At 51.2% G+C, this 15,899-nt stretch overlaps 1 protein-coding gene across 6 annotated transcripts in view; it reads left to right on the top strand.

Annotated features, from left to right (window-relative positions):
• The window catches only part of HERC1 (HECT and RLD domain containing E3 ubiquitin protein ligase family member 1), a 2,088,313-nt gene that overhangs the window by 1,612,739 nt on the left and 459,675 nt on the right, over window positions 1-15,899 (top strand). For all 6 annotated transcript variants that reach the window (XM_078685198.1, XM_078685199.1, XM_078685195.1 and 3 more), the window contains exon 59: window positions 10,163-10,264. In XM_078685198.1, the coding sequence (XP_078541324.1) occupies window positions 10,163-10,264 (102 nt within the window). The remainder of the gene's footprint in view (window positions 1-10,162; window positions 10,265-15,899) is intronic.

The raw sequence follows: 15,899 nt of genomic DNA, 5'->3' as shown, positions 1-15,899 counted from the left end.
GGGGGACTTCAGGGAAGATGCCGCCGGCAAAGAAGGTGGAAGACTCTAGTGGAATTTAAGGATAGGTTCTGGAAGAGAAGAACCTCAAGCAGAGGGGACAGAGTATATGCCACTCATAGGTGACCAGGAGGCATGGAAGAGCAATGGCCACTGATAAAGGAAGATGCAAAAGTGATGACGGCTAACTTGTCGCTGCAGCTGTGAGGACCGGGTGACGCTCTGGAAGACCAGGAGCCATTCATGAGCTGTCCCACGTCGGAAGTCAAGAACCAGGGGGTCGTGTCAGGCAGGAGCTCGAACAAGCCATGGCAGCAGCAACAGATGTGGTAAACGAAAAAGGAGCAACATTGGGACCAGCAAGGTCCAAGAGACTCAACAATTGCAGGAGAGTCAGAGCAGCCCCCGTGCAAGCAGAGGAGCCCACTGTAGCTAAAAAAGAACCGCAAGAGGACCCACAGCCCAAAGGCACAGGTTTCGCAAGAGGACCTTGAGCAGCTCACCAAAGATGTAGGCCCACGTTGCAGAGCATGCGGTGAGGATGAAGCTCTTGGTGGGAGGAGATGCTGAAGCTTCTTGTAGCCCGAAGATCTCCTGAGGACAGCAGCGCCCCCACCCCAGCCCAATACACTAAGTCCTGTCTGGGAGGAGGACATACCTCCCTGTGTCAGGAAACCTGTTGTTCTGCCTTCCCCTGCTCAAGCTCAGCAGCAGGAGGGCAGAAATGTGTCTGTGGACGACTGCAGCACTAGATTGCTGTTAGACACTGGAAGGCTGGTACCAAACATGACCGGTTTCGGTGTAGCCATTATATAGTTAAACATCTCGTAGTTGAATTGATGTTCACTATACGTATTAAATGGCTGACCACACTTACAAAGCTTAGAGAATCGACTCCACGGTCTGTAGGGGGTGTCCTACTTGTGCAGAGCACCCTCACCACCTAACCCTGGCCTTAAGGATTGAAAGGCCTGCCTTAGGGTTGACTTATAGGTTTTAAGTGCAGTGACCTCAGATATAAGAAAACTTACATCTGTCGTAAGTGGTGCTAGCACCAACTTACATAGGCTGCAATGGCAAGCCTGTAATCACAGGTCTCTCATGGGTGGTACAATACATGTTACAGCCCATTGGAGATCCCTGGTATACCTATGCCCTTGGTACCTTAGTATCATATACCAGGGACTTACACAGGTACACCAGTAGCCAATTGTGAAGGTATTGAAGTACTAACCATCGTCAGATTTTGGGAGGATGCACTGTGACTGGGGTCCTGATCAGCAGGATCCCAGTCAGACTAGTCAGAAAACAGAATAACACCAGCAAAAAGTTGGAGTAACCATGAAAGTAGATCCTACTTTCCTGCACCAGGCTCTCTCCATCCTACAATTGGCTGACCGAGGATCATTTAATTTGACTTCGGTAGGAAGTCCTGACTCTCTTGGCAAAGGGAGCCTTAGAGAGGGTTACAGTGCCAGAATTAGGCTGTGGTTGCTGTTCCCGCTACTTTCTGGTCCCAAAAAAGGACGTGGACATTTGTTCTATCCTAGATCTACGAGCCCCCAACTACTTCCTCAAAAAAGAAAATTCAAGATGCTCACACTGGCTTAGGCTCTGTCAGCCCTGGACCCAGGAGACTGGATGGTAGCATTGGACTTGCAGGACGCCTGTTTCCATATTTCCATCCTGCTTTGCCATTGGTGCTACCTGCGGTTAGCAGTAGGCGAAGAGCATTTCTAGTTCAGTGTGCTCCTTTTTGGCCGTATCAGCGCCCCTTGAGTGTTCACCAAGGTGATGGCGGTGGTTGCAGCTCATCTGTGCAGATCAGGGGTGTCAGTCTTCCCTTATCTTGACGACTGGCCGGTGAAGGCGGGCTCGACTCAGGGTGTCATCGGCCACCTTTAGACTAATGTGAACTTCTGGCATTCACTGGGGTTCACCCTCAACTTGCCGAAGTCACACTTGACTCCCTCTCATCCAGCAAGTCCTGGATATTCACGCTAGGATTCTGAAGTTTCAGCCTCTGTTTTGGAGTTCAGTGAGAATGGCTCTGAGGCTTTTGGGACTTATGAACTCCTGCATCCTGCTGGTAATGCATGCCAGATGGCACATGCAGGCTCTGCAGAGGTATCTGAAGTTCCAGTGGGCACAGCATCAGGGAATCTCCCCGACATGGTCCAGATCTCGGAGGGAACTGCAAAAGACCTACAGTAGTGGCTGGCAGACCGCATTTGGGTCAGAGGCAGACCCCTCTCCCTTCCCGAACTATATCTCACAGTAGTGACAGATGCATCATCCCTGGGATGGGGCTGTGATCTGGGAATCTGGGAGAGGTGGAGATCAGAGAACTCCGGCAGAATCCGGACTCCACATTAACATGCTGGAGCTCCATGCTTTCCGACTCGCATTGAAAGGTCTTTCTACCCTCCATCAAGGGAAGGCTACTGCAGGTTTTCACAGACAACACCACCACCATGTGTTACTGCAGCAAACAGGGTGGAGTGGGGTTGTGAACCCTTTGTCAAGAGGTCCTATATCTCTGGACAAGGCTGGAACAGCAGGGCATGTACCTGGTGGTTCAACACCTGGCAGGTTCTCTGAACGCCAGGTAAGTCAAACTCAGTCATCGATGCTTAGTGGATCACGAATGGCGTCTCCATCCGGAGGTGGCGCAAGATCTCTTTCAGCAGTAGCGAGCCTTGATTAGATCTCTTCGCACTCCGCCGAGAACGTGCAATGTCAGCAGTTTAGCACTCTGGAGTTTCCAAGGCGTCTCTCGCTCGTAGACGCTTTACGTCTCAACTGGAGCTCAGGCCTCCTATACCCCTTTCCGCCCATACCACTCCTGCCCAGAGTTCTCAAGAAGATCAGGAACCACTGGGCCCAAGTCATCCTTGTGACCCCTGATTGGGCACAGAGAGTTTGGTATCCCGAGCTCCTGTAAATGAGCATCAATCCTTCAACCAGGTTGCCTCTTCAGGAGGATCTTCTGTTGCAACAGTAAGGGAGGGTTCTCAAACACTATCTATCCCTTCTTGCATGGAGATTGAGCGGCGGCAGTTGACAACTTTTGACCTTCCTCCCGAAGTTTGCAATGGCATTCTGGCAACCAGGCTACCAGGCATCCCTCCACTAAGGCAGTAGATTTCTGGGTAAATTACCAACTCTTTGTGGGGTATGTTGGTGCGAAGAAAGGTTGGGCGGTGCAGAAACTGACAATCTCTTGATGGGTCGTTCTCTGCATCAAGATCAACTATGCTTTAACCAGGAAGCAGCCTCCTAAAGGCTTAAAAGCTTTCCACCAGAGCTAAAGCTGCAACTACTGCACTAGTACGAAGAGTCCCAGTGCTGGGTATCTGCAAGGCGGCAACGTGGGCATCTCGACACACGTTCATCAAACACTACTGCCTGGACAGTCAGGTTCACAGGGATGAAAGCAAAGTTACTTACTTTCGGTAATGCCTTTTCTGGTAGAGACATAATCTAGCTGCAGAATCATTACTGACCCACCTATCCTCCCCGCACTGCGGACAAGTTTCTAAGATCACAGTTGTTCCCTTTCATGGCCTTAGTTTTTCCAATTACACCAATGTCAGTGCTCTTCATGGCTCTGCGTTTCAGGTGTGTAAAGTCGTGAAAAGTAACTGACAGCGAGCTGAGGTTGCGCAGTTGTAGGTGACATGGATGTCACTACCTGTGCAGATGACGCAGACAAAGTCATGTGGATCCGACCGATGCCACCTACCGGAAAAATCTTCAGAATCCAGTCTGACGCCAGGAAATTCAAAGGTAAGGACTCTGCGGCTAGATAATGTCTCTAACAGATAAGGCGTTACGGACGGTAAGTAACTTCTCCAAATTGAAGGGTCCTTAGCTGAGTTGAGTAATTCCAATTATCTGAAAGAGACACGTTAGTATTAGATTCCTTACCTTAGAATATCCCCAGGCGTCAGACTGGATCCGGAAATTTTTCTGTAGCAGTACCCTTGCGCGTCGGTAGGCGTCGTCTGCGGCTCCGCTCCGTCGTCGGCGTCGTGGGCGCCGTGATGACGTCGTCGGAGTACTTAGACGCCGCCTCCGCGTGCTGACGTCAGTTCTTCTTTTTCCGCGCCAGCTAGCGCAGATCTGGAAAAAGCTGTAACCCTAGTCAATTTTGACTAACTTTTTGATCCTTTTTGATTGTTATTTCGAAGTCTCTCGACTCCGAAACGGTGCCGATAGGGATGCCCGGCTTCAAGCATTGTGACGATTGCGACCGGCTGATGTCGGTCACGGATCCTCACCGCGTGTGTTTGTCGTGTTTGGGCGTCGACCACGACGACAAGGCCTGCTCCGACTGCCGGGCCCTCTCTTCCAAAGCCAGGCGGGAGCGGTCCCGTAGGCGCCTCGAACTCCGGCAGTCGGCCCCGCGCCGTGAGAGGTCCCGATCCCATGGGAGGTCGAGGGACAGGTCGCGGGCTCGGAGCCACCACAGCTCCGAGAGTAGGCCGCACTCCTCCGGGTCGAAGTCGTCGTCAGGTAAGCGGCACAAGAAGTCCAACCGGCATCATCGCTCCTCGGACTCCCCCCGACGCTCGCGCGATGCGGCCGGGGGTTCGGGTGACACCACCCACGCGGCTCTGTCGGAGTCGCGGGCGCCGCATGCAGCTCCACACCCTCCGGTCCCTGGGCTGAACGCGTCGCCGGAGGAGATCGAGCGCTTCCTCATGGCCATGAGGAAACTCTCTCCTCCGACGGGCTCCGCGGCGCCTCCGGGCCCAGCGGACTCGTCTGGGAGCCCTAGCGGGTCGGCGGCTCCGGCCCCGACGCCGTCGGGTGCTTCGGCCCCGACGCCGCCGACGCCTTCGGGCCCGGCGCCGCAGGTCCCCGTTATCCCGACGCCGCCGGCGCCTTCGGGCCCGGCGCCGAGGGGTCCAGTTGTTACGACGCCACCGGCGCCTTTGGGCCCGGTGCCGCAGGACGCCACTAGTCCTCCTTCGGGATCTGGTTCGTCGCCGGTGGATCTGACGGCCTCCCCGGCGTCGGACCCTCAGGTGTCGCCTCCGGTCCTACCTCCGTTCCGGTTCGGCCGTCGGGACAGCCCCGTTGGGCGCCGCTCCAGACGCCGTTGGGTGAATTTCACTTTTATGAACAGGCCCCGTTGGTTGAGGACCCTGAATTTCAGGAGATGGGTGAGGAAGAGGACTGGGAGGGGTCTGATGACCCTCTGACCAGGGAGTGTCAGTCTCATGAGGACTGGACAGGAGACCTTGGGGAGGCCAGTGGCCTGGACACCTCTCCAGACACTGGGTTTGTCTCCCCTCCTACCGTGGCTTCGGGGGAGGGGGCAACATATAGTGTGGTGCTGATGAGGGCTGCCAAGGCCTTGGGCCTTGAGCTCCCCGTCGCGGCCGTGAGGACTAACCTCCTCACTGAGGTCCTTAAACCGCAGTCAAGCTCGGCCGAGCCTCTGCTGCCCTTTAATGAGGCCTTGACCGACGTTCTTTTGGGCACTTGGTCCAAGCCCGCTACGGGTTCGCCCGTAGATAGGAACGTGGCCAGACGCCACCACCCAGCCCCGGGTGACCCATGTTTCCTGTCCTCCCACCCTACCCCCGAGAGCCTGGTCATCCAGGCCTCCAATTCCCAAACCGCATTCCCGTCGGCCCCGCCAGATCGGGAATCCAAGAGGTATGACCAGTATGGGAAGAAGATCTTCTCATCCCTTAGTTTCGGCCTGCGGTCTTCCAACACCGCCTGCCTCTTGGGACGTTACACCCACTCTGTGTGGGATAAGGTCGCGGAAGTGCTGCCAGAGTGTCCGTTGGAGGTACGGGCCAAACTCGGCCAAGCCCTTGTGGAGGGCCGGGATGCAGCCAAGTATTCCATCCGGTGTGGGCTGGATACCACTGACTCGCTGGGTAGAGCGATGGCAACGACGGTGGCGGTCAGACGCCACGCCTGGCTGAGGTCCGCCAACTTCTCGGCAGATGTCCAGAGCACGCTCATGGACATGCCGTTCGATGGCCGTCGCCTCTTTGGCGACAAGGCAGACCATGCGCTTGAGCGCTTTAAGGACTCCAGGGCTACGGCCAAGTCCTTGGGCCTCTCGGGCCAGCGCCAGCAATCGGCTGCCTTTCACTCCTTTCGTGGCCACGGAAGGGGTGCGCCCACACGCGCCGCCAGCCACGCACCGCAGGGCAATACCCAACACGGTGGCGGCCGTGGGAACCGCCGTCCGGGCGGTCGGGGGCAGCGGGGAGGTCAGTCCACACCTTCCCCCGCAGCATCCGCCTCAAAACCCTCCTAGTCCGTGCTTTCGGGCCCATGTGACGCCAGTGGGGGGCAGGGTTCGCCATCACCACCACCACTGGCGCACTGTCACTTCGGACAGGTGGGTGCTGCAAATCGTCCGAAGGGGCTACTCCCTCCCCTTCGAGGCGACTCCTCCAGCCATGCCACTGCAGAACCACCGTGTGTCGGGGGATCATTTGCGGCTTCTGCAGGAGGAAGTTACGGCCCTCTTGGCCAAGGGGGCCATCGAGCGCGTTCCTGGGCCAGAAGTAGGGTGTGGTTGTTACTCCTGCTACTTTCTGGTACCCAAGAAGGGCAAAGGGGGCCTACGCCCTATCTTGGACCTACGGAACGTCAACGGCTTCCTCCGGAAGGAGAAGTTAAAAATGCTGACACTGGCTCAGGTCCTTGCTGCCCTGGACCCAGGAGACTGGATGGTAGCGTTGGACTTGCAGGACGCTTATTTCCACATCCCCCGTCCTGCCGGCCCACCGGCGCTACCTGCGGTTCACGGTTGGCCATGAGCACTTTCAGTTTACTGTGCTCCCCTTCGGCCTTACCAGCGCCCCACGGGTGTTCACGAAGGTGATGGCGGTGGTCGCAGCTCATCTGCGCAGGTTAGGTGTTTCAGTCTTCCCCTACCTCGACGACTGGTTGTTGAAGGCGTGCTCGCCCCAGACAGTCGTCAGCCACCTCCAGACTACGGCAGATCTCCTGCACCAGCTGGGGTTCTCTGTCAATATGCCAAAGTCACACCTGTGTCCCTCTCAGAAGCTCCTCTTCATCGGAGCGGTTCTGGACTTGGCGCAGTTTCGGGTTTATCCACCCGAACAGCGGGTTCGGGATATTCGGGCTCTGATTCCCATCTTTCAGCCTTTATCCCGGGTCTCGGTCAGGTTGACGCTGCGGCTTCTGGGGCTGATGGCCTCCTGCATCCTTCTGGTGCATCACGCCAGGTGGCGGATGCGGGCTCTGCAGTGGGACCTGAAGTTTCAGTGGGCCCAGCATCAGGGCAATCTGTCCGACCACGTCCTGATCTCGGAGGGCACTGCGAGACAGCTGCAGTGGTGGCTCACGGACCGCGATTGGGTCAGCGGCAGATCCCACTCCCTTCCCCAACCGGAGCACGTAGTTGTGACGGACGCGTCCCTCCAGGGCTGGAGAGGCCACATGGGAGAGGCGGAGATCAGAGGCCTCTGGTCTCCGGCGGAGGCCCGGCTCCACATCAACCTGTTGGAGCTGCGGGCGATTCGTCTAGCACTGAAGGCATTCCTCCCTTCTGTCCGGGGGAGTGTAGTGCAGGTGTTCACGGACAACACCATTGCCATGTGGTACTGCAACAAACAGGGCGGGGTGGGGTCGTGGACCCTTTGCCAGGAGGCTCTGCGCCTCTGGCAGTGGCTGGGACGCCAGGGCGTGACCCTGGTGGCTCAACACCTGGCGGGTTCTCTGAACGCCAGGGCGGACGAGCTCAGCCGTCGGTGCATGATGGATCACGAATGGCGTCTGAACTCGGACGTGGCGCAAGGCCTCTTTCAGCGATGGGGAGAGCCTTGGTTAGATCTATTCGCCACCGAAGAGAACGCGCAATGTCATCAGTTCTGCGCGTTGGAATTTCCAAGGCGGCACTCGCTCGGAGACGCTTTTCGTCGCGAGTGGAGTTGCGGTCTGTTGTACGCCTTTCCGCCTATACCACTTCTGCCCAGAGTGCTGAAGAAGATCAGGCGCGACCGGGCCCAAGTCATCCTTGTGGCTCTGGACTGGGCTCGAAGGTTCTGGTATCCCGAGCTACTCAATATGTCAGTCGATCCCCCGGTTCGTCTGCCTCTTCAGGAGGACCTTCTGTCGCAGCAGCAGGGGACGGTCCTCCACCCGAACCTGTCCAGTCTCCACCTCCATGCTTGGAGATTGAGCGGCGACATTTGAGGCCATTTGACTTGCCTCCTGAAGTTTGTAACATCATTCTGGCAGCCAGGCGTCCCTCCACAAAGTCGGTATACGCCTGCAGGTGGAACAGATTTGTGGCATGGTGCACAGCAAAGGCTGTGGATCCTCTTGCTGCCTCTCTTTCAGAGGTTCTTCTCTTCCTTCTTTCTCTTGCCCAGCAGGGCTCTGCTCTGGGCACTATCAAGGGCTACCTTTCTGCCCTTTCAGCCTTTCTCAGGCTACCTGATCAGCCTTCTTTGTTCAAGTCCCCTATTGTAAACAGATTTCTTAAGGGCATCACTCACACGTTTCCTCCTGTTCCGTTTGTGATGCCTCAGTGGGACTTGAACCTGGTTCTAACATTTCTGATGTGCGCTCCCTTTGAGCCACTTCACAACTGTCCTCTTCGCCTTCTGACTTTGAAGACTGCTTTCCTGGTTGCCATCACCTCTGCCAGGAGAGTGAGTGAGCTCCAGGCTCTTTCTTGTACTCCACCTTTCCTTTCTGTCCATCCGGACAAAGTGGTGCTACGTACCAAACCTTCTTTCCTGCCCAAGGTTGCCACGGCCTTCCACATCGGGCAGTCTATCACCTTGCCAACCTTCTTTCCGCCACCGCATCCCTCTAAAGAGGAAGAGCGGCTCCACCGTCTGGACCCAAAACGTGCGCTCTCATTTTATCTGGATCGCACACGCCAGTTCCGGGTGGATGACCAACTCTTTGTTGGTTACGCGGGCGCTAAGAAGGGGAAAGCGGTGCACAAGAGGACCATCTCTCGGTGGATCATCTTGTGTATCCAGGCATGCTACTCCTTGGCTAGGAAGGAGCCCCCGGCTGGATTGCGGGCTCATTCTACCCGAGCCACGGCGACTACCACTGCCCTGGGCAGGGGTGTGCCTTTACAAGATATCTGCCAGGCAGCTACGTGGGCATCCCTGCACACGTTTGCAAGACACTACTGCCTGGACAGTCAAGTCCGGAGGGATGGCTTCTTTTGCCGTTCCGTCCTCCAGGACTTTCTGGTGTGATTACTGGTTCGCAGACCCACCACCGGGGTTGGTATTGCTGGGGTATCTATTCTAAGGTAAGGAATCTAATACTAACGTGTCTCTTTCAGATGCACAAGTTACTACTTGTGTAACGATATATCTGTAAGAGACATTAGTTAGTATTAGATTCCTTACCGACCCACCCATCCTCCCCGTTCTGCGAACCATTACCTAGGGTTAGGGTTGTCCCCTTTCAGGGCCCTAGTTTCAATGGCACCAGTGTTGGTTTTTAACATGGCTCTGCGTTTCTGGCGCGGAAAAGCTGTGTCTAAGAACTGACGTCAGCACGCGGAGGCGGCGTCTAAGTACTCCGACGACGTCATCACGGCGCCCACGAAGCCGACGACGGACGCGGAGCCGCAGACGACGCCTACCGACGCGCAAGGGTACTGCTACGCAAAAATTTCCAGATCCAGTCTGACGCCTGGGGATATTCTAAGGTAAGGAATTTAATACTAACTAATGTCTCTTACAGATATATCGTTACACAAGTAGTAACTTGTGCTTTGAGTACCCTTTTTCGTGGAGCACTTCTATCAAGTCTCCACAATTAAAAAAGAAAAGCCAGTAATGTTTTGGAACTTTCTCTCCTCACTGCTCAAACAAAGGTAAATTTCTTCACAGATACTACACAGATAAACTGGAAATGTTAAAGATAAAGGCTTTCCTGGGAGATTTGTTCTGCCCAGTAGTTTAATCATGATGTATTTGCCATTTTCACTCGTAAATTATATTTCTATTCCTGAGTGTTTTGTAATCAAGACTTGAGATATTGGCTACAAAAATAATTTGTATATACACCAATGGAACTAAAGCATGTGTTTGCAATTGAGAGACCACAAAATATGAAAATGTATGCACAGTATGAAAGTAAATATATGTGGTTGTCACAAATCCAGTTGTTTTATTACTTTTAGGATGGCTCAGTATTGCAAACTGCTGTTACTGGTACTGGATCTATTCAAACTACTGTGTGGATTCCTGATGTTGGGGTTGCTGCTTGCTGTAGTCGATCAAAGGTAATGTTCTTTATAGTAGCATGAGCTAATTAAACACATTATTTTTGATATGTAAAAAAATATCATTTTTGTTTCTAAACTAAAACAACATACATTCCATGCGTGCAGTATTTCTTAATCACTTTGATTTGTGAGATGCAGGGGTGTTTCCTCACCACTTTCAGCCAGTGGTACTTAGTGACTGGTCAGCCAGTGTTAAGTTATCATATAAGGGTGAAGACTACCAGCTTAATGTATTAAATGACCCCTGGCTCTACTCTTAATTAAAGTACTCCTCCTTGTCTGGACCTCGAGCAAAACCCCAGGATGCATGAGCCCAAACAACAACTGTAGTTCTAGTACGGGGGTGGATAGTTGTGCTATCCATGAGGAGGAATGGGATGTAATCTTGGAATGTAGGCTTGATTCTATCGCCACTGTTGTACCCCAGGAGCAGCTAAGAGTCCTGGTTCGGAATGTTACGGGGATTGCTAGAATGCTAGTAGAACCAGAATGGGGCAGCTTATGGATTCTCATGATGTGATCTTATTCCTAGAGACCTGGAGTCTGTATACCCCATATAGGTGTAGGTATTTCTCTAATGGCATTAACACAACAAGGGAAGGGAAGGGGAGACCCTTGGGTGGCTTAGCGATTTGAGTGAAACTTGCACTTCGGTGGAAAGTTAAACTAGTCCCTGTTGACTCCCAGGACATCTTGGCAAATGATCTTGCTTTGCTCTCAGGTTTAAAAAGCTGAATTTTTTATGTATATAATAGAGTGGGCGGGGGTACAGAGGAAACCATTACTACAGGTATTTTAGAACATGTCCTGGCTAAATGCACTAGAAGTATCCCTTTACTGGTAGTCAGGGATTTTACCTGAACATTTGAACCCGTTGCTCCTGCCCCTTTAGATTTGACAGAGGAGTGGGACAGCTCCTGGCAAATCCCGCAGCTAGAACTCCCAATGGTTAGATAGACAAAAAGAGGAGGACAAGTGATGGCCTTTACCCTGTAGCATGATTTGAGAGCCACAAATTACAGGATGAAATCAGATCTTAATGGTGAAATGACATTCAATAGACCTAGCTATGCCAGCAGAATTTATTACTGTTTTGTCGATCTTAGCCTGTTGCCCATTGTGTCTGATATGATAGTGGTTAAGAGATCCGACAGAGACCACAATGCCCTGAGCCTTTCCCTAACTAATCATGGATAGTATGAACCTGATATTAGGGGCTGGGCAGACTCAGGCTAGCTATCCATTACAAATAACCTGAGAATAATTAGATGGGATTGGGTGGAGGAACACCCGGGGGTTTTGGAAGTGGTTCATTCCAAAGTGCTTGAGGAGGTGGCAGTGCTGTCTAAACTTTCCAGAGTGGAAATAATAGGTAAATTGAGTAATGTGCATGAGATACTGTATACGCAGATCAGGGAAACGCTGGGCCAATTGAAAAAAGGGAGCAATTCTTGTGGGTATAAAGAAGGGAGAAGGAGGGCCCCTGTATCAGACTGCTATAGTCAAGATTGTAGAAAAGTCAAGGGTGAGGTCCTACAGGCAGTGAAATCTTAGATCCGCCCAGATCTGCTGGTATGTAGAGACAGATATAGACAGGTCATTAGATTAATGCCAAAAAACAATGGGAATGTTCCCTATGGTCCTTTCTACATAGCGCACTAGTAGCCAAGATAAGTCCTTTTGGAGGAAAGCAGCTCTTTGTTTGAATGAACCCAAATCTGCATTAGCGTTTACAGTCCAGCCGGAAAAGTAGGTATCCCACTTTGGGGGCCTGTATGCTCTAGGAAATAATGAGGACTAGGGGATTGTAGGCACGAGGGAGATTGTGCCATCTGGCACTGTAGAAGCTTTAGAAATATCACTTGAGGAAACTCGAGTAGCTATAAATTCCTGTGTTCAGCTAGAGCTCCCGGTTCCAATCAAATCCCTAATGACCTATATAGAGAAGATCTAGAAGTTTGGGTCCCCTACATGTTAACCAATGCTATCCTTTTGGGTACAGAAATCCCTCCTTCCTGGAATTTACCAAGATCATACCTATTTATAGGAAAGGAGATGGGGCTAATCTGGTCAGCTACAGACATATCAGTTTTAATTGTGCAGAAATTTTTCTGTAAGCAGTTGTTGGTCCGTATCCAAGATTGTATTTTAGAAAAAAAAAACTGTCTGATTATCAAACGGGTTTTTGTGCCAATATTAGTACCCTGGACCAGGCCCTCCGCTTCCTCTGCATCTATTGGAAAGAAGTATTTATTAAAGGGAGGAAGCTGTACATAGCCTTTGTGGATCTGCATACAGCTTTTGACTAGGTCGCCCAATCTAAACTCTGGAAGGTGGTGCAGAGTTGGGACTCCCTCAAAATCTATTAGACATCTTTATTCGCCTGTATTCAGCAAATAAAGGCCAAGTTAGGTGTGGGGAGGATGGACAATTGACCAACCCCTTCATGATAAACCGTGGAGGGAGACAGGGGTGTGTCTTAGCGCCCACCCTGTTCTCTCTATTTAGCAATGGAGTAGTAGACTTTCTTGACAGCGATGGGTGCGATGACCCAAAAGTCGGGAAGAGCAGAGCGCCTGCTCAACTCTAAACCGATGTTAGATTTGGGGGTCTCTAGTTGGCAGAGGTAGGTACCTTTGACCAAATAGGGACCCTTGCGTCTAGTCAGGGTAAGGTGGTACACCCCTAAAATAACCCCTGCTCACCCCCTTGGTAGCTTGGCACGAGCAGACCGGCTTATCTCAGGGGCAGTGTGTAAAGCAATTGTGAACACATACAGTAACCCAGTGATAGCACTACAGAGGGACACCACACAAATTGTGGTATAAAAATAAGTATTATTTATATAGACTTAACACAAGACCACAAAAGAAAAAAATTCACATTACTTTACTTTAAAAATGGTAGAAATAGCTTAGTTCTCTTTAGATGTAAAATGCGACACTTAAAGTTCAATGTACCTTTGGATGCGTAACACAATACAACGAAAGTGTTGCAGGGAAGGTGATGCGTCGGTTCCTTACACGCAAGAACGGTGATCGTCAGGTCCCTACTGATGCGTAGGGGATGCGTCGGTTCTTCTTGGCGTGGGGAAGTAATGCTTCGGTTTCTTACTGCGCTTCCGAGGCGATGTGACCAGAGCTCTGAGCTGCGATGAAGATCCGGTGCAATGAAACAAAAATGGCGTCTTCTCCTTGATGCGACACGATGCGTGCACGCCCGACAGCCGCACGGTGACTCAACGATTTTTCTGAGCCGCGACAGGCACTGCGACACGCTTCTCCAGTGTTGCGATGGCTTCTGGTGCGATGGCGACACTCTTCTCCGGTGATGCGAGACGCTTCTGCAAGGCCAAACGGCAGCGGCGACGCCCTTCTTCAGTGACGCGGCGGCTGCGGCGGTGACCCGCTTCTTCATAAGTCGTGCTTCCAGCTCCTTGCGACACGCAGTCCCTCACAAAGCCCAACACAACTGCAGGCACTCCCAAAGAACTCTTGGGGAGCTGGTGGGTGAACTCTGTTGTCCCTGAGACTTCAGCAGGAGGCAAGCTCTGTCTCAAGCCCTTGGAGATCCTTCACAAGTTGAATGAAAGTAGCACAAAGTCCTTTCTCCTTTCTTTGGCAGTCAGGCAACCACTGTAGGACAATCCCCCAGACAGCACTCTGCTTAGGGATATTCTCTTCCTTAGTTCCTGTGGTTCCTCTCCTCATCAAAGGTTTCTTTTTGTTTCCCAAAAGTGATTTAAAGTTCTGGGTCCCCCTTTTTATACATAGTCTCTCTTTGTTCACTGAAAGCAGAGAGGCCTTTGCCTAGTCCAAACCAGTTCTTGTCAGTCCTGGAGCACTATGTTTACATGACTGCTTCTTTCCTTTCACAGGGCAGGGACATCAGACGCACCACAGGAGGTGGAGCCAGCATTGTGGAGGAAAGGCACAGCCCTATTCTGGTCCCAGGTGCAACTCCTCCCTCCCATCTGCATGCAGATCTCTCTATTCAGACCTGTGCTGCCTCACCCTGTCTCCTTGAATCCCCCAGCCCCTGTCACTCAAACTCCAGACAAGGAATACACAACCTAGCAGAGGCAGGCTTGGATAGTTAGACAAGAAAATACCTACTTTCTAAAAGTGGTATTTTCAAACACAGAATGTTAAAACCAACTTCACTAAAAGATGTATTTCATCATTCCGAGTTCAGGCATACTAAACTCGAATTTCTACCTAGTTCCCTGGGTCAGTTAGGATTATAAGATGTAATAATCAAAACTGCCCATTCTGGCCTATGGGGTACAGAGGGCCTTAGAATAGTGAAAAACGAAAATGGCTGTAATTCACTATTAGGACATGCCCACACACATCAGGGCTTGTCCTACCTTTTACCTACAGACCCCCCAGGATATAGCGGCATGGATTAGCAAATTTAGCGGCACAAAAATGGAAATTTAGCGGCACAAAAATTGAAATTTAGCGGCAATTTTGCGGTATTTTATGTGGCCATTTTTCCTACAACAAACACAGATATCTTAGTTTTTTTTAGTTATTTAACAACATGAAGCTATGTATATTTGGTTTATTTACAATGTAGACACTTTGTTTCCCTCGAGCGTGTGCTTCACAATTATGGCCTGCTGCGCATTCTTTTTATATTTCAGACCCTACCATTAACCCCATTGCCAGCGATCCTCCGTAATCAACAACCAGTAATTGACAAGTCGCCTTTCAACAACACTATGACTTCTGTTCTGCAAAATACAAATATACAACCTTGTGATACAATTGGCAAAGTCCTATGGTACGTGCACGTCCTACACCTTCACCAAACTAAACATAGAACAATCCCATCTTAACCTGATAGACAATTAAACTTAACTTAAACAACAATAGCTGTGATCAGACAGACTCCCGACATTCTGTAAGCGCTATGGGAGTCTACAGTTGGTATCAATGCACTACGTAAAAGCAGGTAACATTGGCAGTGGAGACAAGAAAGCAGACTACCACTGCTTCTTTCTTTCTACCAACCTTTCCCTCCTTCCTTTCACTTTCCCTTCTTTTGATGTATACACACTTGTCTTCATTCCTTGTCTCTCATCTTATCTATTTGCTTTGGTATTCCTTCTTCTCGTCTTTTTTTTTTTTTGGTGCAACCCGTTTTACTTCTGTCTCTGTTCTTTCACACACTTTCCCCTGCTTCTACTCTCACATTCCTGCCTCTTCCCTTGCACCTTTTTCCGTAGTAATACAATCCCATCCTTGGCCACACCTCTATGTTCTCATTTCCCTTGTTCCTCTCTCTCTCTCCTTTCCATCTCCTTGTCCCCCTCCTCCCAGAGCGACATTCCTTTTTTTCTATCTTACTTCCTGCCTCTCTCTGTTTTTTATTACGCTTGTCGGCTTCTTCTGCTCCTTACTGCCTTTGAGAAATTGATTTCTTTTCCTTTCTTCCCCTATTCAGGCCTAAACACCAAATGTTCGATATTTCATTTAAAGCCACTAATCGCATTACCGTCCTAGACGTTTTACAGATATCATATTATAGGCGCAAATTTGGCAAATTATTAACGGCGTAATGTATAGCTTGTCAAAGGTATTTAAGACGCTAAGAGCCCAGGGCTTATCGGGGGTTAGCAGAGAGA

The sequence above is a fragment of the Lissotriton helveticus genome, chromosome 3_2, assembly GCF_964261635.1.
Source record: "Lissotriton helveticus chromosome 3_2, aLisHel1.1, whole genome shotgun sequence".
Classification (NCBI taxonomy): Eukaryota; Metazoa; Chordata; class Amphibia; order Caudata; family Salamandridae; genus Lissotriton; species Lissotriton helveticus.
The sequence above is the reverse complement of the archived record's forward strand: the minus strand, read 5'-3'. Positions and strand labels throughout refer to the sequence as shown.